Source organism: Pungitius pungitius, chromosome 20 (genome assembly GCF_949316345.1).
Source record: "Pungitius pungitius chromosome 20, fPunPun2.1, whole genome shotgun sequence".
Taxonomy (NCBI): domain Eukaryota; kingdom Metazoa; phylum Chordata; class Actinopteri; order Perciformes; family Gasterosteidae; genus Pungitius; species Pungitius pungitius.
This window is the reverse complement of record NC_084919.1, coordinates 8,521,953-8,548,593: the sequence shown is the minus strand read 5'-3', so window position 1 is coordinate 8,548,593 and position 26,641 is coordinate 8,521,953. Positions and strand designations below refer to the sequence as shown.

Sequence of the window (26,641 nt, the reverse complement as noted above, 5' to 3'; positions counted from 1 at the left end):
ACTACTGGAAAAGGAAATCCAGAAGGAAAGGGAAGAGAAATCTGTGGAAAATGTTCACAAACCTCTGTAGCAATCTATGGCTGAAAAAGACAAAATAAATATAGTCCAAAAGTTCTGCTTTGGTTAATTTGAAGAGAAAACCTCAACTTGGATCACTGGACTTTTAATGGCAAACTATATCTTGAAAGTGAACGTATCATAATATTTCTGTTAAAGAAGAAGAGTTGAATTGATGGGCAATAGAACGCTGCGCTCGGTGGTAAGCTGCCACAGTCCTACATGGCTCTGCGATGACATGGGGCTACTGGTGGCTAAACCTTAGAGATAACTTCTGCACAATATAAGGTTAAAAGAAGCAGTCAGACAGATTATTCTAGAAACGTTGTATTTTATGCACATAAAAATTATTATGTAATAGTAAGAGTTTGTGTTACTCACCACGTGTAGCCTTATACAATGTAATACTCACCACAACATATAGCTGTATAGCTGACATTCCATTTAATGCTAAATTAATTTCTTATATATTTCTTGTTCCATTAATTTATTCATCTTTTCAGCTATTCATCACAGTTGCTTAGCTTCCTGAAGTGCATTTTTTATGGTCGTCCCTTTTTTATGACCTGCTCATCGATAAATAATGAGACATTTCATTGGGCTTGCACTGGTGGGGATTACATGGAACATGGCCTATGTTAACAAGGGATGTGACATTATGGATGTGAGGGCGAGGACAAACAAACAATCACTACACTCTTCTCTGGATACATATGAAACAGTCAAATGGCGTTTCAGATATTTACTCTGTAAATTCTCGCAGAATGTTTTTCCACATTTTCTTCAGTCCAATTTGTCAGTGGAAATAATTTACCGGGTACTTCAGGGCGATTGGGTTGACCATCTGGGGCTACCTGACTGCCTCTTTTCTGCAACCTGTTATCTCGACCATCGGGTGGTACAAAGTAGGTCAGTAACTGGTTGACTTCAGTAACCTTGTTCTGGTTCAGATAAGATCCTTTGGATCAGCTAAGTGAGGCATTCAAGTTGTCAAAGCTCAACTATTTGCAGTAACCTGAGATCCGCATAAATGAATGCCATGTCAAACCTACATTTCTATGAGGGGTTGGCTCGCCATGCGGAGACACCAACCGCATACGCTGTGTTCCTTCATGCTTTCAATGAACAGATCCATCAGCGGATCCTAGGAATTCAGCACGTTAGATGGCCCAGGCTATAAGCTTCTACATAAGAGCCAGGAACGCAAATTCCTGAAATTACTCAGTCAAAGTCCTGCCTTATGTTTGAAAGTCTTTGTTTCTGAGGGCCTGGATGTGATCATTCAGTGACTGCAACTCCTGTGTGGATTGAACGGTTCCTAAACAAACAAAGGATAATACAAAAACAACGCTTGGTATCTATGGGAGTCCTCCATCAAGAATACTGGTCCTCCCAAGTTAATGATTCTCTTGTTGTCAGCAGCAGTTTTTCCAAAGAAGCAAAGAGTAAAGCAAAAAGAAATAAAGCATGCCATTGTCAGAAATAACCGTCCATATAACCAATCGGCCAACCCCACCAATATGTACCACTCCCTAGGCTCCTATACTAATCCATGAGTGGTATCTTTCAAAATGATTACCATTGAAGTCTTTTTTTCAAGCCCATAAATAAAGATCCTAGCTTATGGGCCATTCAATAATAAAATGCTCAGATCTCAAACACTACACATCAACTGGAATCAGGACAGGTTAAAATATTAATCGGACATAAAAGCACACAAGGCATTACAAAACATTAAATAGGTGAACTACAAGCAATCTATCCTGTGTAATGACACACAGAGCTCATCGGGCTCAGGGGACGGAGCGGCTCAAGTTTGGCTGCTGATGTCTGCAGATCAAAGCGTGCTTTAGTGAGACATGGAACCCTGTGCTGAACAGCAGCCCCCCACCTGTCCAGCTGTTTAGCTTAAAGAGAAACAAAAAGAGAGTTTTTTTGGGCAACATGCAAATAGGCTAAACTGCACTCAGGGGCTTAAAATCCGGACATACATCACCTACTAATTGTTACTAATTGTTGAAAATACTAAGCGCCGACCCTCACCCTCACAATAAAACATAAACATATTGTATGTTAAGGAAATAAACGATGGTAGCGGCCGCAGTTAGGTCAAAGAAACATAACCTCTGAGCTAGATTTAGGAAGAAATGTCATGGTTGTGCTTAAAAGAAGAGTAAGTGTGTAAAGACTATAGCACAAGTACAAACATCCCAAAGGTCAAAATACATAAGGACACCGGGGTCAAACATTGGTTGTGTGGTTGCAAGTCCCGTGTTTTTTAATACACAATAAAGCAGGACAGGTATATTTATTGCACACAAAATCATTTACAATTGCTGTGTCACTCGTACGCCATTTAGTGAGAGCGCGCTGGTCAATGGTCAGAACTTCTCACCACTTACTACTCTTCAACTAAAGTAAATAAATTCTTGTTACCCCCTAAAATTCCAAAATGTCAATGCACATCTTTGGTGAACTCCCTTCAGTGATCGTTTTGTTCAGCTCTTTGGAACGCCATCACCGCAGTCATGTCCTTTGATACTGATAAGTAGACGGGGGCCTGTGACACGGCTGAAAGTTATGAGGTGATTTGTAGCTCATGAATCGTCTTAAGAGGGTCTGAATAAACCTCCCACTCGCTACACCCTGTGCGACGCCCTTTACCCGACTTTCTGGGAGACCGCACATCTAAACACTCACACAGCGTGTCTGTGAGTGTGTAGATGACTGTTTTCTATAATCAATAATCTATAAACCCCTCCCCTCAGGGATGACCTTTGGGGTTACATTCCCACCTTCAGAGCTGTTGAGCTGAAGTAAGCTTAGCAAACTGTCCCCCTTTGATTCATGCTGAATAGACATAAATGAGAGAGGTACCAATCTTCTAATTTCACTGTCAACAATTAAGGGAATGTAAATTGCAGAAAGATTAACGGAAACTCCACCAAAACTTCATAAAACGTATCACCGGTGTAAAATAGAAGCAGAAACAGAGTTGAGGAGTTTAGCCTCACCCTATTGAGTCTAGAAAGAGACACCCTAGACACAATGAATCTACAGATCTACCGAGGTGTATTTGACAGACCGGAACATACGTTGCAGACAGAGAGAGACAGGAGCAGATCTTCATCATTTCTATTCTTCAACTGTACTGTGATAACCAGTGTGATAACAACAAAGTGTGTCAATTGTTTGTTTCCTCCAACTTTCTATTTCTGCAATGTTATTTTCCTTCAAGTGCTCGTGACCACTGATTAATCTCTACACAGATTTTCCAGCTTCTATAATGACACACACAAATATAATGCCCTTTAACCATCTGTCCACATTCCCCTTTGCACTAATCTTGTTTTCTATCTGCACTTTTCATTCTCAGCCTTCTCTCTAAACATTTTTCTTCTCACTATTTGTTGGTTCATGGTCTCGTAGATTTCGGTTCACTTCACTCGGCTATTTCTCTATTTATTTTTCTCTGGAAATTTTAAAGGGAGTTAAGTTTGATCTTAACAACGCAGCAGCATAAGGATGTCAGTGCAAAGCGTATCAAGTGTCTGAAAAAACAGAGGAATATTGGAGAAAAATAATTTGCAATTAGACGCAACCGCTTGTGTGATACTGACTGTATGCTTTTGTATCTTAAAATATTATGTTTGTTAGCATGCAAGACGTTTCAGACAATATCCTGTTTCGTGCCTGAGGTCAGGTTATCATGCTCTGTCATCAGATGTAACGGGAATACGGCACGTCTTTACCCCGAGGAAGAAGAGGAAGATGGGAAGTGGATTTTCCGTGTCGTATACTATAACCAGTAAGTGTACTTACTGTGTGACTGGTACAGCACGGAGCTCCATTTGTAAGAGAAGGGTCAGTTACTTCCCAGGAATGAGGGCTTACTGTAAAGCCGGTCTATTCGCACCGCTTAAACAAACGAGTGTGGCATTTCATAGATCAAGTCTGACCCTAGATGTCCACAATGAAATCCTTTCTAGAAGTGGCTGCACACAAATATCTAGCTGCTTCTCGTAATTCTTCCAGGGTCACATGGAGGCCCGACTGTATGGTCCGTTGGAGGATTATTACATGAACCTGATCTGCTCACTAACGTCTCAACTGAATTTCTTTAATAATTCCTCATTAGCTCAGGTGAGGACAAATTCTAGACCTTTCATCATAATAGAGTTAAATAAAACTGTTATGCATGTGTGTAGTATACAATTGTCATCTGGGAAGTGTGCAGTCATACATTATGCTATAGCTATTACAGTTGTTCCATGGAACTGGCTCCCAGAGAGAGGCGGCAGCCACAGTAACTGATCCATGTCTGAGTGCATTTTCCGTACAGCGATGGTGAGGTATGTTATAGAGAATACACTGTTATTTTTCTGGCTTATTGGATTAATTAGTTAATACCTCTGACCTAATACCAAATTAAAATATTCCTTGGAAGGTATGATAGTTTTATTTACATCTAGAAACTGTCCCTTCCATATGGATGCATGCTTGCAGAGGAAAGCAAACTTTCCAAAGTAATCCAATACAAAACCAGAACATTTATTCTTCCTGGGGGAATTCACAAAGCTCTCACTCACATTTATAAACAATGAGCTGATGCAACCTCACGTCTCTCTCTTAACCTCTCTTCCTCCCTCTCTCTCTCTCTCTCTCTCTCCCCCTCTCTCTTTCCTTGATCTGTTGTTCGCTCAAACTTGATTGTGGCCCTGCAGAAAAAGTGTGTTGGTATCAATTGCTCCCAGGGCGAACAACATCTGCAAAGCGTTCTTTCAACTTCATACACCATGAGCTCGGCAACTGGATTCTGATACAGATATGAAATCAAGCTTTTCAGGCATTTGGCAAATGACTATTTTGACCCTCAGGACATGTTGGATCATATGATAAGGCATGACTAATCAGGGGTGGCTACCAAAGAAGAGAGGAATGCTCTCTGGTTTCATGTCGATGCTACAGTAGGTATTGAATAAGCATTGTTTGTGCCATCTCTTCAAAGCAAAAATCTCAGCTAAATAGCTCAGCATGGCAAGTCAGTAGTCCTTGACAATTCGAAAATTGGGAGAAACTTGAGCCTCCTGTCTAAACAAACAAATTCCAAAGTGTCCACTTTTGTTTTGCGGGACTCCTCTACCAAACCAACTATTGGACACAGGTTTTCATTTCATACAGATGTGGGAGGCCCTTCAATGTTTGCATAATGAAGGGCATTAATAACAGCAGCCATTTGTATTCATACCATGCTGCAAACACATGCTCATGTCTGCAGGCTGGAGGGGAGCTTCATCCCCTCATGTTCAGCCCAAGGACGTGAACATGAGGTAAATCATCAGATAATAGCAAGCACTGATTGGTATAGTTATACAAGCATGAAAAAAGAATTGCATGATCAAAAGAAGAATGCAGCCAAAAGCACTGGCTCAGACTCAGACATTATTTTTGTTTCAGAGCTGGCCGAGAGAACGTAAGATACTGGCCTCATACAACAGGAGTACATAGTTAAATTCTCAGTGAACTGTCATCACCTGTCATCCAATCACATGTCGCACATCACATTTGTATAAAAGTGACAATGCCGGCAACAATAAAGAGGCTTGGTAATGCCTTTTGTTGTTCAGTCTGGATTGGGTGAAGATTATTCTGTTGGGACCCTCAGTTGGCCTTGGAGGTGGGAATAACCATACACAGCATTCTTTTCACTGAACTCCACAAGATTCCCTCACTAGCTAAAAGGGACGGCCATACAGGTGCCTTCTTTGTGACATCTTGTGCAGAATATGTTCTTGTTCAGAGCAGCTTGTAGGCAGGCAAACTCGGGCTGTGTGGGTTTCGGTGGGATCTCTTAAGAGATGTCCTACGGCACGGAGAAGACTTTTGAGGATAGGGAAAAAAAGACAGACATTTGTTTTCTGGTATAAAATGTATTTCTTCAATGATTTGTAATTGAGCCTCGGAAATGAAGTAGTTTTAACTTCCATGCCAATGATGCTTGTTTGAATTAGAGAGAAAGAGAGAGAGAGAGAGAGAGAGAGAGAGTTATAGTGTGAGATACTGTAGCACTGACTGAAACCACCGCTTATGTTAGTCTTCACACATGTGCTTTGTCTGTTTCAAGTACAGTACAGAAGCTTAAACATTTGTTATATTTCTTCACACATTTCTGAGTGAGTTTGACACATGTGTTCAAGACTGAACTCTGAAGGTCTGAAGGAGTGATCAAGAATCAAGAATTCTTGACTCCCGGTGTTTCTCTCATCATGCATGGCATGGTCTTCACAGAAATTGTCTGATCTACTATTTGACTAATACGCAAACCCCGAATCCGTGTCAACAGACAATAAAAATAGAAAATCAACAAGAGAGGAGACCTCTGTGCCTGTGTCTCTACATTCCTTGAACGCTGCGCTAACACCAATTACAGCCTAAGTGTGCCGAGGCGTGAGCAAGTCCACTAGGAAGGAATACAAAAAGACATTACGCTGTGTGGAGTCCAACATTTCTTTGTGCATATTTTGAAATGCTTTGCATGTTTTCTTCCTGAGGTGAGACCCAGTGAATGAACCAGTGAATGAACCAGTGAATGAACCAGTGAATGAACCAGTGAATGAACAGCTTAAATGAGAGAGTTATATTTGCAAGGCTTGAACTGAGGTGCCCTTCCAATAGCACTGAGCATGTGTTTTTCTAGTTGCAGTGGAGTGGAAGGCGGCCAGGTGGAGATTGCACAAGTTGTGCTGACCAGAGCCCAGGCACCATCGACTCTCAACCATAATAATGCAACACACAGGCTGGGTTGACTGGAGATACAAAGTGTTAAAGAACACTACTTCATTCCTTATTGGACTCCAAAAGATAATAACAAACATGTGGATCTTACAAAGAGGAAAACTCTTTTGCATTTATGGATTTCCTCCAACCAGGTGTGGAGGAGTAGAGGGTGGTTTTACATTCCTATTAGATTAGAATTTTATAGAAAAAAAAACAAAAACAAAAGAATACGGGTGATTGATTTAATATGGATGTGTATGTTTTCAGTTCATTTGCCAGAAAGAGTAGGAGAAGCTCATCTGCATTTCAGAAAGGACCTGCAGGGACATTTCTTTCATAGTTTCAAATTATGTTTTATTACTTGTCTTGGCGCCCAAAACCTTTTATGTCTTGTGTAAAACATTTTTTTCAGCTGTAATACTTGTACTGACAGACCGACTGACTGACATCTTCTGCACTCCTCATCAGCGCAGCTTAGAGCTTGTTGTCGGGGTTTTCCAGCCCACAAATGTACTCTCTTGGTTCCCTCGTCGTTCTTACTGAACATTAACTGTCACAGGTGGTAAAAACAATAGCAGTTAATTGAGCAGCTCAACAGCACAATACTTTTGCAGGAATAAAGTAAAGCTAACAAGACAGTGATTATTGGATACCCCTTTGCTAGATGGCCTGGAAACTCCAAATGAATCATAATGTTGAGCCGTTAAGCAAGACAGTTTTTTTGAAATATTGTTCTTTGACTCAGCAACAATTTGGCCGGCCACGCTTGGCTGTTTGTTTGGTTTTTGCTTTTCTGAAACACAGCGCTACTTTTTAGTTTGTTGCCCCGGTGATACCGTTGAGTAACATGGTTTTAAAGGCTTTAGTCACAGAGCAGCCCATTCATCCAACTACTGTAGGCCTATGTAATAACTAAATGGTATTCTTGAATGGGGAAAACTTAAAGAAGGATTTCCTGGAGGACCTCTGTTTAGACATATGTCTAAAAGTCCCTTAGAATAACCTTTTTTGGTTCATTATGATTATAAATATACATGCTTTTCTCAATTCTACTCATCCAGAGACAGCTGCTGCTTGCCTCCATTCTGCAGAGCTGGATGGGGAACAGATTTCTTCTTGGCTCGGATTTAAGGTTCTTCCTTGATGGCAATTCTCAGATAAGTAGACATGAACTCGTTTTTCATTCTGACAATATAATTTCCTTTGAATCACAATTGTTGGCTGATTCATAGGAAATCTCTTAAGGCATGTCGTTTTATTCAGCCGTGTTCTGTGTTGTTTGACCTAGATGAACGTGCCTCATTACAACAGCTGGTAACATCCTGCACCCGTGTCAATTAAGCCAGGCCTGCACATATTTACAGTATATCATGAAGGATTAGACTGATGGACTGCACATGCTCATGAAATGAAGAGATGACTGACCAGCCAACATAACATGAAACACTGTAGGTGACAGTTGACTTAGCTGTGATACAAACACACTTTGATGTCAAAGCCTACTATCAGTTAAGATAAACCCACTCGGCAACAGCAGCAGTGGGTTGCAGAATTAATAGAATGCAGAAAAAGAGTTTGAAATGTATGTGTCCAAAATGCACAAAGAGGCTGGAACGAGGTTAAGTGAGTTAAGGAAGAGTTAAGTCAACTTATTCTGCAAGTTAGGAGCTATTTCACTACAGTTTAACGGGTTAATGCATCAGTGTGCATCACGTGTGCGTGGCAAGTTTGCTACATAACATTTATTTTAAAAACGTAATAAGCTGACAAAATGTCTATAAAAGAAAAATTGTTACACCTTAACAGAAAATTAGAAACACACACCCAGGGAATTGAAGTTTTTCCATCACTTCAAGAATCGCTTCATTTTTTTATTAACTCGGCGTAAAACAAACTTTTTTTAAACTGCACAAATACAAATGAAAACTCACCCAACTCATTTTGCTATGTCTTTCCACCATTCCAAGAATTAGAAATTGAATTGTTCATGACTAATTCACAAAATAAGATACGCGGCTTGCTCTCTCTGGACGGTTGTTGGCATAACATAACGTTATCTGCTCTTATTTTAGGATGCTATTTTTGCTGCTGGAGCCGTAACACGAGCAAAGAGAACAAGGAGGTTATTGAATGGCATGTGCCCCACAGCTACTAAGGCTAAAGTGGCGCCGTGTCATTCTTCCTTGCGTCCAAACGATGTTACTTGTTGACTGGATGCGGCAAGAAGAACGGCTCTGCAGCTCAGAGAATGGAAAGAAACTAAGTGTGTTATCATATTTATGCAGACAACACATAAATCTACATAACCCTATCGCCGGCGATGTCACGGTGAGGCCAGGCCTCCTGCTGGTGTCATGTGGAGGGGCGTGGCTCCAAACCAAAGCTCATTCTGACACCTGCTCAGGCAACCAAGCTGCATTCAATAAACCATCACCTGGCAGTATATCTACCCCGGCTGTTCGTCCACTCGTCGCCAGATCCTTGTTTCCACTAACCTGTTAGAGACTACGCTTGGCTGTTCACCTTGGTAGGTGTCTTCAGAGAGTCGCTCATTGTATGTCTGTGTTCCCCTGACCATGTATTCTGCGTCCTTGCAGTAATCCATTCCCTGAGTCTTCCACCTGTCTGCCGTTTCCCCCACTGGATTCCCCCTCACCTGGATTTCCCTGCCATTTCCCCATCTGCCTCCATCTGCTGTGATCTGGACAATAAATAAGTTTCCCCCCGTACCACCTGGCCTCTCTGCATTTGGGTCTGACACCACTTATCACAACAAGAACATTGAAATGCTTATTACCATACATTTTAGTACCTGCAGAGTACTTTAGAAATTCATTGGAGATCATTGTGCAATTCAAACAGTGAGAGTAAGAGGTTGTTGGGTTGCTTTACACACAAAGAAAAAAAGCCTCATCACAATAATGGAGACAACAATGGCAGTGATAAAAAACCGAGGTTAAGAAACTGAACCCCAGGTTTCTCCTTTACAGGAGCCCACAGCTCAGAATGAGTTAAATGCACAGATCACAATTAACGTGTGTACCTGTATATTCTGATTGTTATACAGTTTGACTTGATTCAAGTTGGAAGTTTAAGACTGGGCCTCTCAGAAGGGAGGCTTACAGAAACAGGTGCTCAAACAGAGCGTTTGAGACAGAAGGTGAATACAGGTGTATTCAGAGAGTCGGTGACAGAGAGTCAGTGAGAGAAAATCATGTGTTTGGTAATTTAAAATGTCCATATTCAATACTTACTATTAACACCCTGCTCAAGTTAAAGCAAGGTAAAAGCCAACCATCTGCGGAAAGTCAGAGGAGGGGAAGATAAAGAAGCTGTGAGAGATGAACACTCATCAAAACATGAGGGGACATGATGAATCAGTTTTGAATTTGAAGGATGTTCTATAACCAGAAACACATGTAGCGAAGGTCTAGCATGGATACCACAGTGATATTTGATTTAGGAAAGCAAGTATTTTAAAACGTTTGGCTGAATATAAAAAACGATGGAAGAGTACCAGTTTATAAACCAAGATTTGCTGTACATGTTATTCAAGCGTATTCATGGTGAGACATGAATTTCTTGCAGCAAATTAACATACATGTTTTCTATTTTAAATATAAACCATCTAGAATGGCATCATTGGCCAACATCAGAGGAGGCATTGCTTTTTGACAAAGTCATGAGGACAAGTAATCCAGGAAGCATGTTTATGGGAAAGACAACCACATCCCACTAAATCAATTAGAACATTTGCAGAGAAAAACTACTACTGAGGAAATAAACAACACTATGTTTAAACTAGTGACCACCGTACCACATGTGTGAGGTTTACCACATGGACATGACTCATGGACTTACACAAATTGGATAACATATTTCCACATAAGACATGGTCTTACAATTGCATGACCACAACCCCCCTTGTGTTCCCGTTCATAGATAACAGCATTAGTCGAGGGTAGAAAGACAACCCACGGGCAAGTATCAAAATGCACAGTTACACACAATACTGGCAATTGTGAAAATACCAACCTCAGTTTGTATTAACTCACCATTTATTCATTCAATTTAAAAGGTGTTATAAAAGCTGCTTTATTTTGCATGAATTATACACTTCCGTTGTCCACAACTACAATTTCAAGAGCAGAACCCATTTGAACTGCAGGTGTTGGGTTGGATATTACAACACTACTAAAGTGTTGGAGGATGAAATGTGCAGTAACTGCAGAATGGCGCCCCCTGCTGAAGCAGTTGTCTTTTGTTGCAGAATATGGTAGTGAACACTAAAAAAACATGTATTTATTCTGCTTTTTATAAAGAAGCTGAACAGTTGACATTTAAAAGTGGTCAAGGGACGGCTCGCCTTTTCAAGTGTGCATTTAAACTGATATTTAGTATCTCAGTGGACCCTGCAGTTCTGCTCCAAAGTTAATGGATAAAGATAAAATTGATCATTTTTCATAGTTGAATAATATTAACCTGATAGTGTTCCACGTGCGGATCAGAAGGCTCTGCTCCAGAAGTACTATGCCTGTAGCACACTTAGGAAGTGGAATCAGGGTTGTCTGTCAGATGCATATTCTCAAACCACAAGACCTGCTCCCAAAACTGATTCCATTATGCTAACTATGAAATGGCAAAAAAACTAAATGTATCTGTAACCGCAAGGCAGATTTGGTCTCCTTGTAAAGAGTCTATTTACACAGCTGATCAATGTTATCCGATTTTTGATTACACATCCCAGAAGTTTGACGGGAGTTCGACTCCTTGATTTACTAAAAACAAGATAAATCATCCTGGTGTGAATCACCACGGGAACCAAATATCGGTTGTTGTTTTTTTTTTATCATCGTTTTGGTCGATACATTTGCCAGACTTCTGTAAAGAACACCCGGCCTGTCATTATACCCGGAAGGACTTCCGAGTTCCGACAGAGACTTGCCTGCGGAGAAGAGAGGTTTGGAGCTGGGCGACAGCGCGCGCTGTCCTTTCAGCACCAAGGTTTTACGCACGACCACAGGAGTTACTTTGCGGAGAGAAATAAAGAGAGAGGTTCTGTCGAACTACTCAGACACGATGTTGAAACGTTTGACTTGTGTCCCAGCATGAACTTGAAATATGAGGATTCCCTTAGAGCGTTGTTATAAAAGAGTAGAACATGCAAGCCTCACTGGTCGGTTCGATTGGAAGAGAGGGGTGAGGGGGGTTAGGGGGGGTCATGGGAAAAATTTGCACGCCCTGACTTAGAGCAAGCTGTACCCACTAATCCGTGGAGAAACGTTCGGTAAGGTAAAGCTGTAGTTGTTGGTTCTTACTCGGCACTACAGTGCAACGACTTAAAAACGGGTTACATTTTTCGAAGAATCAACCTTAAACTGAGCGTAATTGTGTTTCAATTTCCATGCCGGGTGTAAAGTGCACAATGGCTCTAAATGACGTTAAGAGAATCACATTAATATGAGAGCGTTTCCACTGAGATGGATGGTGGTATTTGCGATGCGTGGTGGGCTAATTGGAAATTTCATTGGAAGTATTAGTCGGAAAAAAACCGCTTCCTGTAACTGCCTATCGCACAGATAAATGGAGTAACCGAAAGGAGGGGGCACAGAGAACTTCCCACGGCGTCCATCAGATGGTCAGTGGACTCGAGTGGACTCCAGTGGACTTTTCGCTTCAGGAGCGCGCCACTCACGCGTGTTATTAATACCACGGACAACGACGGAGAGTAACCTACGTCTGCGAGACGGACTAAAAGGTGAACCAATCCGCAACTTCAGCGGGGGGGGGGGCGCACGCCGGACCTGGAGCGCCGGGATCGCTCGTCTGTGCGTCCAAGTCTCTCCCTAAAGGGCGGCCTGGAGGGTACGACCACTGATGCTCATATGACTTTAGACGCTTTAGCGTTTTCCAACAGAGCAACAGACTTTATGGGCTCATATTTTGGAGCGGCAGAAAGAAGAACATAACGTTTTGTTCATTGTGGAACCAAAGGGACGTGATCCCACAGGCTCAAAGGTAATTTCTCTTTTTTATGCCAATGACTTATGTCCATTTCTTTACACAACAAACACATCGCCTGTATTTGATTAATGTATTGCTCCTCTTGCTCTTGTGATTTTGTTTATTTATGTTTTGAGCTAAACTACATTTTGAAATTCAAATGACTTAAGTCTCCTATTGGTTAATGGGAAAATATATTTAAACGAATTACCTCGTGATTTGAGGATTGAAAATATTGTATGACAAAGTTGTCATAGCTACAATACTTTGGCACGTGAGAGGCAGAAACAAAGTGCGCAAACTGTGACTATTTACTTGACAAGTTATTCCAACTGTGATTTTCTGTGAATGAAAGCTGCATTTGGACAAGTTTGGATCTGACATCATCTTGACGTGTCGTGCATCGATCTCTCCCTCGCAGGTCTACACTTCAACTTCTTGGAGTCCCTCTCTCTCCCTCTCCCTCTCTCTCCACGGGAGCTATGAGCGGACTGCGCAAGCACGTCACTGTCGCGCTGGTGCTGCTCATGTGCGCGCTGACCGGTCACTGTGGCGAGAGCGCGCCTTCGGCGGCCCCGTCGTCCGCAGCCGCAGGCGGCGAGCACGTCACGCAGGACTTGAGGCGGATGATGGAGGTCGTGAGGAACGTGGCGCACGCCCGGATCCGCCACATCGCGAACACGAAAGCCCCTGAGACCCCGCGGACTGCGAGCTCTGCGCTGGAACCGAAGGATTTACGCGACTTGAAAACAAACAGGAGAGACCAGGTTGTCGGTGAGTGTCTGCTGTTATTCAGCAAGGATCTAAGCAAGGATGTGGGCTACTGGAATTGAACCATCTGCAGATATTTGTTTGGAGATAGAAATCCCAAAAGCTGGGTGATGAAATGTCACAAGAAGTATGTGCATGGCTAGATACCACTGCGGGTTAGTCAGGAAACATACTTTTTACACTAAATGTTTTCCTGTCTAGATATCAAAATTAACAAAATGACCCCAGTAAATTTTAATGATAAAAAGTCTGTGGTGTTTAAAGGCAGCTTGAACCTAACCCTTCCTTTGAATCTTCTATCACAGTGTTCCCAAGAGATCTCAGGAAAAAGACGAAGGAGGAATTCCTCGAACACCTAACAGGTGAGGCCACTTCTACGTCACTGGGGGTGTTAAGCCAGCAACTGAGTCGGGAGGATGTCTGAGGGACAAATGACAAAAAAGTGAACGGTAGCCTTACGTTCTGTGCCGGCTGTGAAACAGATGTCAGTGCAGGTGGCGTAATAGAGCCTGAAAATGTTCACACAGCCTCCTGTCTCCCCTTTCAGGTCCACTTTACTTCAGTCCCAAGTGCAGGAAGGACAGGAACAGACTCTACCACCAAACCAGAGACTGCACAACACCTCGAAGTAAGCTTTTCACACACACACACAGGAATGTCTGCGTTTGTCAGTCCAATGTCATCACACCGTGTGAAAAGCATCCACTCATACGCAGGTCTCTCCTTCTAATCTTCTCTCCTCAGACTTCAACAGATGTTCTCGGCTTCTCACAAGACTAGCCGGCAGCCGGCAGTGCACGGAGGGGTATCACACGCAAGGTACACACATTCTTCTCTTAATCAAACGTGCTCCGTGCTGATTAGGGTCAGAGAGGACATACGTGCACACATATTGTTGAAGGGATGGCGTGTAACACTTGTCAGAAATATCCAGGGAGGCCAGAGCATCATTTTCCAAAAGGTACATGGGACAAGTTGGAAGTGGTGCAGCAATATCCCAAAATATATACCTGAGTAAAGACTAGCAATACAACCATGTAAAAATTAGTTTTACTTTGGAAACGTTAAAAGTAAAAGTACCATTATGTAAATATACTCAAAACAATCCAAAGTAGTCAATGCAGAAAAACCCTACAAATAATTGGTTAGTAGTCCACAACAATATGTTCCATATTTGGGACTTAAAAGCTTACTTCTTTTGGTGCTCTGAATTGAATTAAGTTAAACAGCTATGATCATTCCATATGGCCACCAGTCGGCATGTAGGCCGTAACATGTGTTTTGTGGAGGAAATATTTGCCCTTTGCTTTGGGAAATTTGGCTCCTTTGCCCATCGTGATTTCCTACACTTTGTGAGTACAGCTTACTGTTGTCCCTGGAGCTCAGTTTAAGTACAATATTATGTTGTTGATGACAATGTATACGATTTTGTTATAGCATAAAGTGGCATTAAATGGAAGAACTTCAAAGGACCAGCAAACCTAGGATTAACACACAGAACATGATCTACCATGAAGTTATCATTAGTTATTAGTTAGATTTAATTTATGTACTCTTCTCCACAATATCCCCAGCAGAATCTTATTGTAGTTACTTTTCTGTTTACTGTTGAGCATGCCAAACATGAACACTTCATACAAATTATGCATCTTTTGAAAACATAAATAATAATCCAATCATGTAATACTTCAAAATCGTACACAACCATTCATTTTCCTGTTCATAATTTAAATCTATTTTGACAATATGCCAACACTTTCAAGCCAAAATAAAATGCATTTGTATTGGAGAAGTTTCACATTGTGGCATTTAAGACAGAATCCTGTACCGATAAGGCCTAAAGTTCACGGTTTCTGGTTGGTAATATAATGCATAGTAATATATACGTATATATTGAAGATGGCACTGAATTACACTTCTTTTTCATTTCAGGTAGACGCAAACGTCCTCCATAAAAAAAGTGCCTTGGAGAGAAGCCCCAAAAAACGTTGACCCGCCCTAACTGACATTTAGGCACAGTACTGCCCATCACTGACGTTTTTCTCCGCTAAGGCGTGGACTTATTCCTCCCGCCTCTCTGGCGGCGACTCGATGGACCGTCTGTCACCAAGAGGGACGCAAATCAGCCAATAAAACGAGAGGAAACGAGAGGCTGAGAGAAACAAACACGGGGCCTACTTTCCTGCTGGCATCCAAAAAGATTAAAAAAAAGGGATTGCATATTTTTTAATTTAGCTCATTTCTTTGAGAAGAGAGCAAGAACCAAATGTACCATATATTTTTATGACTAGCTTTCTGCGATTAGTTCGGTCCAGATGAGTGTTTTGTGTGCTCACACTGAGAAAGAACTGTGATTAAATTATTCATTGCATGGACATTTCTCTTGTGTCTTTGCAATGTTTAAAAAAAAGGAAGAGCCAGTTGTAATTGTAGCCCTCTTGGGAATCTAAAAACTATATTTATATATTTGAGTTGTAACACGGTTTCCCTGTACAGACTATAGGCCATTTAACACAAGAGAAATATGTATATACTGTATAGCATAGGAGAAATCCACCTATTTACTGTTATCCCTATAAATTATAATACTGGTACAAAGGTACATGAATCGTCCTTGTTGTCTGCTGCAGTATTTCTTTTACTTTCCTTGTTAAGATGTGGAATGTTCCATTGATTGATCACATGACTGGACCGAGTCCTGCGACTATGGTTTACACTGCAGCTCAGCCTTGACAAAAAGAGGGAAAAGTTATTTTTTTTAAAGGGCCGAATCACCAACTTAATTTCTCTCTTTCACTAGTGAAATTTAGCTCATAGTTCTATTGGGAGATTTGAGGTGCACCCTGTTGGTTTAGGCAAAGTTCTTTGTTTTTATTTTCATTTCATTTAATCAGAAAAGAGGGAAAGCTGCAGGGAAATATGCATTTGTTTAAAACAAACCAGAGAGCACATTTAAAAACAACACCCTTTGAATCCATAGACTTCACATTAGACATTTTTCACTGCTCCTACAGTAAACAGTAAAAACATTGTTCAATGTGTAACCTGTGGATTATCCAGGGCAATGTGTCTGGAACATAAGCTCCTGTGGAAAGCCATTCTTTGGTCTGTCTAAAAAAGAAATGTACCATGGCATTTAGAAAGTGAGCCTCAGGGGTATCGGTTAGTCGGCATTTTACCGTCACTCAGAGCCGGCGTACACGTTTCCGCCTACTTTCAGGCGTCAAGCGTCTCGTCAAACTCCCTGCAAGAACATGTTTCCAAAATTGTTAAACTATTCCTTTAACCTGAATTTTGAAACTTTCCAGATTGGATTTTTCATTTTTTTATTTATTGGATCAACTTCTTCACCAGACCCAAAGGTATCTGTTGTTTTTGAAATCTTGCTCCATTAATCTCCGATTTGCATGCACGCTCCTTCACGGTTGACGCCCTAGTTGACAAGGGAACCCACCCTGAGAATAAATTCTTTTACAACTGGAAACCGTCCAGTTGGTTTGTCCAAACCTTTTGAGTCAACCCGTGTTTAATGAAATGCAGTCCTTTCTTAATGTTTCTTAAAGAACTCCACCACGTGCCGATGAATCACACTGTACTGCCACTGGAAGTCCTCCCTCATTGCAGGGACAGCATCTAGTAAGTAGCCACTGGGCAGAATATATTTTGAGTATATAAAGACCAAAAAGACCATTCAAGGAAAACGAGTGGGAGCAGTTTGCATTTTCTTATAACTCTTTAAAACATGAATTAGATAATTGATCCTGTTAAAATGAATAATACTTTGTGCCAATGGGTCAGATTAAAAGGAGCTGTATACCAAAGAAAGCAGTGCAAAGAACCTACCCATGAACGTCCAACTAAATATCCAGGCAGATTAGCATTTATGCTGGCATTAACTTTGACCCACGTTGACCCTTGACCTCTAAACCTCAGCAGTCCTGTCATTGCCTGAAGGATGGCTTCGTACATTGAAATATTTAAGCATAAGATCAATAGTTCAAGGGTAAATAAGTCTGATATTCTAATTCTATTAATCATAAATGTACAGTTCACAAACTTGTCCAAGCAGCATTGTTTTAAAGTGTATTTTTAATGTTTTGGTTGTATAACATTTACAATACTAAAACAAATGGGTTTCCTGGTCTTCCAGTGTTATGTACACTGCACATAAGAATAAGTATATATGTGCTGTGTGTGACGCAGTCAAATCCCTATTTTCAACAAAGTTGGTTTAAGGTTGCATGTTATTAGGAGTTTTTCTCCAAGAATGCTTTGCAGCAGCGTGCACACTGTTCGTAGACCTTTTCGAAGTCTTCGTCACTGCCCTATGAAATAAAAACGGGGAAAGAAAACGATGTAAATAATGACATGCACTCACACGTTTGATTCTATACAATACAGCTGTAGATATGCAGGGCTCATTCAGTGAAGAGGTTTGAAAACAAAATAAAAACATACAGACATACAATAATTATTTATCTTAACCATTAAATGAAATGCTAAATTGTTGTGAAGGAAACAAGTTAGCTTGAGCACAACATTCAAATTTGAGGAATTCTGGTCTCAACGGTTCAAAGTATTTAACTTTTACTATGATCGGGATTTTTATGAAAATAGCTTTACAGCCATTGCAAACTTTATATTTGATGTTTATTTGCTGAATTCTAGCAACCAGAATGTTTACCAATAGACTGTTTATAAGAAGTGGGCAATCCAAGTCCCCATGAAGTCATGAGTTCAGCATTTCTGCCATTCCTATCTTGTTTTTGTTTTTTTTAGAACCAGACGTGAGGGTGAAGCAAAGTGCAACGGAACACCCAATGAGACATTATTCGTCTCACTTCCCCAAACCCACTGTTAAAGGGTTACATTTCCTAAAGCGCACCCTGCTTTAACATATATTTTCCATTAAATGGAACACTAATATAATAAAATGTACGTCATGCCGTAATACATTTCTGAGACGATGAACTCATGTGTACAATGTTTACTAAGTCAAAGCAAGCAGTAGGTAGGGTGAACGTACTTGTTTACAAAGAGAAAGCTTATGCACAAGTGTTCAAGACACTTGTGCATAAGCTTTATTTTCCAGAACTGGGCCTTGCAGTCTGCCATTGCAGCAATGAGCTCATAAATCCTAGTATTAATGTGTTGACCTGCTGATGGCGCTAGATGAAGTCAGAAGACCAAAGCCATTACAATTCATCCACTAGAACTAAGACGCCATCTTAACCGACGTGGAGGAATCAAAGTGACGGTGAGGATAAGCCATGTGACATTGTGTCACATCAAAATAAGACCTTATTCACAATCCCTCTCCAACAAGCAAAATACACATTGTATGAAACTTTTTGCCCAAACTTTGATCACTGCTTGAACTTTTTAGTTGTGCTCCGGTCATGCTAATCAAGTATTTGCATGGAAATAACACTTAGAAAGCGGTTCCTCGTCACCTGAATCCATTGTAATTTCATTTTGACCACCTGCTCAACAGCATTGAGATCGTCCACTTTGGACAACAGACGCAATATTAAAGAAAGTTCTGCACAAGCTGCCGTTGCAGGGAGTTTGTGCAAAGTGAAGCCAGAATAACTTGAACCCTTGCCTAGTGTCTGGATGTTTAAGGAAACGCCTGATTTGAAACGCTGCAGAGTTCATAATGTTCAGAGCAATGATTTCCATTAATTTAGCAGCCTTTCCCTGGAGTCCCTTTTTGTAATTTTGTGTGGCCGCAATGCCTGTAAAGAGCATTAGTTCACCCCTTCTTGTGGCAAAAAAAACTACTAGTAGTCACACTTCTTCTGATCATCGCACAAAGTGGCATTTAGAGATAAACTCTGAAACAAATTTTTGCAGTCACATTTCATCCATCACCCATGTTAATTTGTGCACTCATTTTGGATATTGACAGCTTATCACCACCAATGAAAACTTTACTCATTCCACTTTTACTGCTCTGGCTTTTCTCACTCGCAACACTCGAAAAGCCAAGGATCCAAGTCCAAATCATTTGGCAGGATATTCAACTCCAGATCAGGCATATGGGGAATGGAAGAGATGAGAGAGAATTGCGTTGCAAAAAGGCAAACGGATCCAAACCATTGTCCTAGTGAATGGAATAGAGTTTGTGTCAAAGAACTGTATCACGGTGTTCACTGGGCTGGAAGAGTTCAATGGTATATATTGTATGAACATCAAATGGTTAACAACTTTTTTTTAATGGTTAGCCATGAATTCCAAATGAAGAATCAACAAGCTGACAGTGCGGCTCATTATCACTGTTAAAGTTCCTAATGTTTTTCTTGATGAAACATGCCTGGACAGGATCCAATCAGAGAGTAAAGGGTCTCCACAGCTACATGCACCTGGAGTCATATGCTGTGCAACCAAGTGCACAGCCATTGAACGCAATATAGCAATAGTTTTGTGTTATATCCAGAAGCAGTTTACATTTCACCCTTATACATTAAACCCATTTTATCCACTAGCATCACCATGAGCGATGAGAAAAAGAAAGAACATTTTTCAGCCAGATTTTAAAACTATTTGAAAACCAAATATTGCCAGAAGAATTAAATGTTCAAATGAAGGCTGTTAAACGAGTCAAAAATTAAACCCAATGATTCAAATGTAGAGTTTTTGGCGCCTTTGGTTTTGGTTAAAAACCTTAAATTCCAACCCCTGACCGTTGCACAGAACCTAATTCCTTTGAGAAACCAGGGATGGTATTTATCCTTTTGGATAGTTCAATTTGATTTATTTGAATGATTTCACAAAACTAGCTTGAATTACAAATCTCATCTCCTTCTCCTCTACAAGTTTTCTCTTAATTCAGTACCACTGCCTTCCCCTCGAAGTGTCCAAAAATGGGGATTAGTATGATCAAACGTTGAGGAATCGCTCTAATTATGGTTAAAATACCAAACAGGCAGGTTTACTTTAACACTTACATAGTATGGGTCTTCAATGATGCGCTGCTTTTTGGGGTCATATGAACCCAGAAGCTCAACCTTTGCCACGGCGTTCTTCACAAGATTTGCTCTTCGGTTCAACTCACTGTGAAGAGATGCGAAAGCTATGAACACGTTTTAACATAACCAGATTTATTATGCCAACATTTCCACAATAGAGAAAACACCTCCAACTAAAGTAATAATATTAAAAACTGAAAATGGCTTAACAATTAATAATCACTTTCAATGTGACAACAATGAGATGGACTGTGTGGATGGCAAACTAAACATGGACAGAGAGCCTTTTGTCTAAAGACAGAGTCTCATTTTTTCAGTCTGGTCAGCTTAACATTTGGTGGAGAAGAAAAAAAAAAACCTGATGTGTGAGAGCAAGGGGAACAAACTGCCCCAAGAGCAAAGACGAGGCATCCAAAGAACTCAGTAAGCTGCTTACAGATCAGATCTGCCATAGGCATGTGATCGCAAAATGATCCCTAAACGTTCAAAGTAGCAAAAAATATCCCTCCCCCTGACCTTTGGAAAGAGCTTAAGAAAGGATATTGCTCATTAAAAAGGGAGGCATTCACCTACAAGTACACTCTGCGTTACCACCATTTCGCTGTGCATGTGAAGGAGTAGCACCGGCCGAGCCACAAGCACAACCTGCTTCAACCCCATGGCTCAAGGAAAGTGTTTTCTTGATCCTCAACGCACGACACCACTGCTTCCGGCAGATTCACGGCTATAATAAACTGTGCTGCTGTAACTGACTCAAGTGTACCTTAAATTGCTCTCGTCCATGCAGAGAATGTACTCAAAGGTCATGAAATCATCATTGGTCACCTAGAAGGAGAAATTCAGAAGAGACAAAGAGAGAAACAAATATTACTTCAGGCTTTGTGTGGGGTTGAAATATGGCGCAGTCAACATAATCGACAATCAACATGTTTGCTAGACCTCAAGAATACATTGAACACATTTTGTGGAGTTTTGGTGAATCGATTCATTCTGTTAGCGCCAGTGCGTCACTGCACATTTCTTCCAGCTGCTGTTTCACATGAAAAGCTTACAACTTGCAAAACACTTTTATTGTGAGATGCATTTGTTACCAACCTTTGCTCTGACGCAGGTTGTCCACTAAAATGGGATTACAAAACAATAAACAGCATAGTTTTCTACTTCTTCAGATTTTGGAAGACCGTAAAAACACATTATGGAGCCGAAATGAAAATGAAAAGATGTATGCAATTAAACCAATGTAATTGTGACCTGTCGTAATGTGGTAAACCTTTTGCAGATCAGATCAGATTCTTCTTAACTTATTTATGTGTTGAAAAAAGGTAAATTAGTGCAGTCAGCTACACCGTAAATGGATGCAAATGCTTTTTTGTGGTTGTATTTCTGAAAAAAAAAAGCTGCTCTCTGAGTTTTTGTCGTTGTTGGCGCATTGAACAACATCTGCTGTTTCAACCAAGGCTGAAATCTTCAGGACAACATCTTTGAGGAGTGGTGTTGAGTTGAATGTTTCCTGCACGAAGCAAAAGAGGCAGCACCCTGAGTAGTTTTGGGTTCTGAGAGTCAGTTTACAGGAATGCCGAGATAGAGGTAGATGAATGAAAGAGAGTGAGGAACCAAAGACATGAATACAACTCCTGCGATGCTCCAGATGTTGATACGAAAACATATTCAATCCCAGAAACTTGTCATCAACTTGTTACTTTTTTTTTTTCATACCATTCACACCCTCTCTGTAGTTGCTAAATTGACAGCAGCTGTTGATCCTTCTGCTCATTTCTACTTCTCGGAAATATCTTCCTGAGAGAAAGACAGTTTACCACTCCAACACGTCCAAATGTTTCCTTCAATTTTTATTTCCTCAAATAAGTCAAATTTAGAAACTGTCGATTAAAATCCTATTCACTTTTTTAGGCCCGGCGAGATGTACAATCTCTCCTCCTCATCGCATCTCTAAAGCCGAGCCAAGCAACGAGCGGAACTCAATGTGGTGGCTCGGTTCTGCCGGCACCTCAGACCTCATCCGCTGTCATTTTTAACGGCTTCACAATCGTCAGCGAACACACCCTCATCAACTCTTAAGAGCGGCGAAGTCGCCCGACCGGACCCTCCGCATTGATCCTCCTGCATATGAAGGTCAACGGTACGTCGCAGCTACCTTCCCTGCACACTGGAATGAACTTTCCTCGGTTGTGTCTGGATTGTGTCAAAGTTGGCAACTCAATGGTAGCTCATTGTGTGTATTTGGTTGGGTTTAAGCCAAGGGTTGAGCCTCCCCATCCCTGCTTTGAGGAGATTAGACAGAGGCTCTGACCAAATGGTTTGCAGAGAGACAAACCAACGAGACGGAAGATCTCAAGCACAGGGTGAAGACCTCTATGGAAGAAGAGCTTTTTAAGAGCAGAGGATAAGCCCAAAGGCCCTATATGGACAAACTTCTTGGTGTAGTTTCAGACCGGTTTCTGCTTTTGAAAGAAATACAATACGACAATGTCTAGATTTTCTGCATCAATATTTTCCATATTTGAAAGAGCAGTAGAGAGACGAACCTGGCCAATGGGTTCACTTTCAAAATCAGATACACATTGCACTCGGAAGTTTTTATTTTTTTCCTTCCAGACATCTCACGGACTGGGGGCTGACCACAGTGTCGATAAAATAAGAACAGCTGGTCTTAACAACCTAAAGCCAAAGTTTATGTTCAAAGCTTTAACGTTACTGCGAACTTCAGTGGGCAGCTACGGTTAGCGACACATCGGCGGGCTGGAGGCAAATGACACACGTGTTATGGTAGACAAGCGGTTGAATAAAAATAATGGAATCTATTATTTCCAGTTGTAGGAAAAACTTAATTCAAAATAGACCGAACGCAACCCTAACATCATCACTCGTGAGCGCTATGTTTCTGAGCTCAGCTGCCTGTTCCACCAGAGGAGAATGACCTCTTGTGGTGCGAACAGTGAACTACAACACAGCACATTGATAATACCCTGGTCATATGATATGGAAAGTGAATATTTAGTGATGTATCCAATAGCGGCGAAAAATAACATCACGGAAAGGTAAACGAGAGCCTTTCTTCATTGACTTCCCTGTAGGATGATCTAAAACTGAAACGATGCTGTAAAGTTGAATTTGGAAGACTGTTGCTCTGTCATTCAATTAGCTGTACTTTTTTTTATGTTTAAACCAGTGTTGTCAGGAACAAGTCACTTGAGCTCTTAAGTCCTTATTATTATTATGTTGAACCCTCTGCTGTGTCCTGTCGATTTATCACAGGAGGTGACGGTATCCAATATTTAAGCTAAACCATCTGAACAGTTGTTTAAAGAGAGTAAAGTGTTTCAAGTTGGTTTCAATTTGTTTTAAGGGTTTAGCAGAGAAAGACGCAAACTGAAACGTCTTAATTACACAGATTTATAGTATTTGACATTCCTCTTTATCTGCAATGTTTGCTGTTCCTTATGTTGAGTTCAAGGGAACCTGTGCTGGCGCTGTCTATGCAGCTACTGGGTTAAAGCCTCGAAAGAAGTAACTTGTTTAAATAGGTATTCAACTGGAAAAAGCTTCAGTGCACAATGACAGATCAGCAGCACCTGAGAGTCTAATAGGAGTCATTTTACAAACATCCTACTCATACACGCAAACATGAATGAGGTGAGAGGAGCCACGGGACATCTGGTTGTACCTGTCGGGCCCTGTGGCTCGTCTCAACGCCATGCTTCCTTAGGCAGGCCACACCGCGGGCATCCGGTGAGCTGCCTATATTCCAGTCAGATGTGGCACCACTGTCTATGACCCACTGCAACAACAGAGAACAAAAAGGGGGCGCTAACTACGGCTAAGAGAGACGAGTGGGTGGTCGTACCTTCCTGGCCACATGCTGCATGGGCACGCCATGACGCTTCATGCAGGCTTGGCCGCGGTGGTCTGGAGGGTTTCCTATCTCATAGTTGGAGGTGGCAGCACTGTCTATCCTCCACTAGACAGAGGAGAGCATGGGGAACAATAACACAGCACAAATGATCATGCCCTCAGGTACAGATGTGCGCTGGGTCATATCAATTTGCATGACAATGTTGAACTCATGAGGATAGGATTAGAAGTGAAACTTCATCTCATAGTACTCATTAATAACCTTTCAAGGCTGCGGTCGGATCATTATGTGTATTATTAAGTCCTATAACGATGAACTATTTTACTAGTTACTTGAGACATATTAAACTTGTGTACTGGGTTTAACATTTTACCCAGTGTCGTATCACCAAATTGTACTTAATATACAAATGATGCAATATGCAAACCGTATGAACATTTTTTAAAATGAGATTATTATCCAAATAAATCAACCGGCCATGTAATTAATCTGCCGTCGGTTTTCCCATTTATAGCAGTTAAAGGGATAGTTGGGATTGCAGTGAAGTTGAATGGTGAACTATGTGTAAGAGTATTAGTGCACGCCCTTAATTAAAAGAAGATACAGGTGCCAACAATGGAGCACAGCAATGTACTGCTACCAGGGCAGCAAAAAACAGAATCCTTTTAAGTGAATGCCATATTCAGAAAACCTTGCTGTTTTATTTTGCAGTCTGACAGCCCTACTGACGGTACTTCTGTTTCTCCAAACTGGAAGTAACACTGTCATCCAACCCCGCACCACAACATTTTCAGTTACCCATTAAGAACAATATTCAAAGTAAGCATGCTTTGAAAAATGCACAGTATTAATATGCAGTATGTAGCTTCAATGCCCTTGATACTTTGTTTCTAGTGCTACTTGGCAGCTGTGCTCAATGACATGCATGTTTTATTAGGCAAACATCAGTGATTATTAATGTTGTTTTGATTGATGTAAGAAATTATTAATCTTGACATTACCTTCTCTACCACGCCAGCATCCGTTGCCATCTTCCTGAAGACTGCTTCGGCAATTGGGGATCTGCAGATATTCCCTGTCAAAATCACAAACACCACACATTAGTAAAGCAATGTTTAACAGTTTCCATAAGGAGTTTATGAACTGTTTCACCAAAAACTGTAACGTTTGGGGTATTTGTGAAGAGTGACAAACGCACAGTCACCACATTTGTAATATTTGGTACTTATTTTAAATGAAGATCCTCAACGTAACTATACAAGTACACCTGACACTGAAATAGAATTAAAGTGCAAAAGAGAGAGAGAGACAATATCTGTATCCAAAATGTAATGTAAGGGACATGGCAAAAATTCACTGTGGCACTTTCGGAAAAATGTTACGCGAGGAGAGGACGTGCCCGTATTTGTAAACGACAAGGTCCCAAGTAAAGATACTCAGCCTATATGCAAATCAAACCAACAGTAGATGTTTTTAACACCTGGCTTTACACCAAATACGAACTTACCCAAGCAAACGAACAAGGCAGACTTCTTCCCGGTGGTCGCCATGTTGTTTAGGTGACGTTGTGTGACGTCACATGTGTGGGCCAACTTGCGCCTGAACAGAAATATTGAAAAGTGCTACATATATATATATATATATATATGTGTGTGTGTGTGTGTGTGTGTGTGTGTGTGTGTGTGCGCGCGCGCGTGTGCATGTGCGTGTGTGTGCCAATTTTGGCAGAAACATCTGGAAGAAGATACACACACACACACTTTTGCAATGCTCATGATGTAATTGTCAAACTGACAAACAAAAGAAGTACTGCCTGTACTTGTATTTATGACTGGCTTAACTGTCCATGGGACAGCATTAACTTTATTTTGGAAAATATGTTCCAAACTGATAGAGAAAACCACCAAATAGCAGCTTGTCATTAAGTGGTCGTAAGCTCTCATTAGCAATGTTCTCATAACCTTTTATTGAATGCACAACAGCTCTGAGTGGGAAAACGTGATGGTATGGCTCGCTAAACAAAACCAACATACAGCCCTGTTCACGATAAGGGTAGGATGTATTGCATGCTGTTTGAATTAGAATGCTTTAGTTTCAGCCACATAACTAACTAACTGGTGTAGGATATTAAAAAATAAATTGACGACCAGGTTCATAAATTAACTATAAATAAAATGCATTTAGTGTA

The 26,641-nt window shown here is 41.0% G+C and overlaps 2 protein-coding genes across 6 annotated transcripts in view; one reads left to right on the top strand and one right to left on the bottom strand.

Moving 5' to 3' along the window:
* Window positions 1-26,045, bottom strand: part of acp1 (acid phosphatase 1) — a 34,111-nt gene extending 8,066 nt beyond the window's left edge. The window contains exons 1-6 of one of the 3 annotated variants that reach the window (XM_037449747.2): window positions 25,961-26,045; window positions 25,455-25,528; window positions 24,445-24,558; window positions 21,343-21,404; window positions 20,559-20,664; window positions 17,713-17,933 (exon numbers count right to left, since the gene is read on the bottom strand). In XM_037449747.2, coding sequence (XP_037305644.1) covers window positions 17,856-17,933; window positions 20,559-20,664; window positions 21,343-21,404; window positions 24,445-24,558; window positions 25,455-25,528; window positions 25,961-26,003 — 477 coding nt within the window. In that variant the 5' untranslated portion in view covers window positions 26,004-26,045 and the 3' untranslated portion in view covers window positions 17,713-17,855. Of the gene's footprint in view, window positions 1-17,712; window positions 17,934-20,558; window positions 20,665-21,342; window positions 21,405-24,264; window positions 24,379-24,444; window positions 24,559-25,454; window positions 25,529-25,960 lie in introns of those variants that run through there. The other 2 variants (XM_037449748.2, XM_062559809.1) reach the window with 2 other exon arrangements.
* Window positions 12,021-17,513, top strand: LOC119195103 (ALK and LTK ligand 2a-like). Of its 3 annotated transcripts, XM_062559808.1 has the most exons (6): window positions 12,066-12,852; window positions 13,259-13,611; window positions 13,914-13,970; window positions 14,156-14,236; window positions 14,353-14,427; window positions 15,541-17,513. In XM_062559808.1, exons 2-6 carry the CDS (start codon window positions 13,320-13,322, stop codon window positions 15,561-15,563), a joined length of 528 nt encoding a protein of 175 aa, XP_062415792.1. In that variant the 5' UTR covers window positions 12,066-12,852; window positions 13,259-13,319; the 3' UTR covers window positions 15,564-17,513. The 3 variants fall into 3 exon arrangements, with proteins under 3 accessions (XP_037305641.2, XP_062415792.1, XP_037305640.2); XM_037449744.2 differs by lacking the exon at window positions 15,541-17,513 and having other exon boundaries at window positions 12,021-12,852; window positions 14,353-14,689; XM_037449743.2 differs by lacking the exons at window positions 12,066-12,852; window positions 15,541-17,513 and having other exon boundaries at window positions 13,170-13,611; window positions 14,353-14,689.
* Window positions 26,046-26,641: the final 596 nt, after the last annotated feature.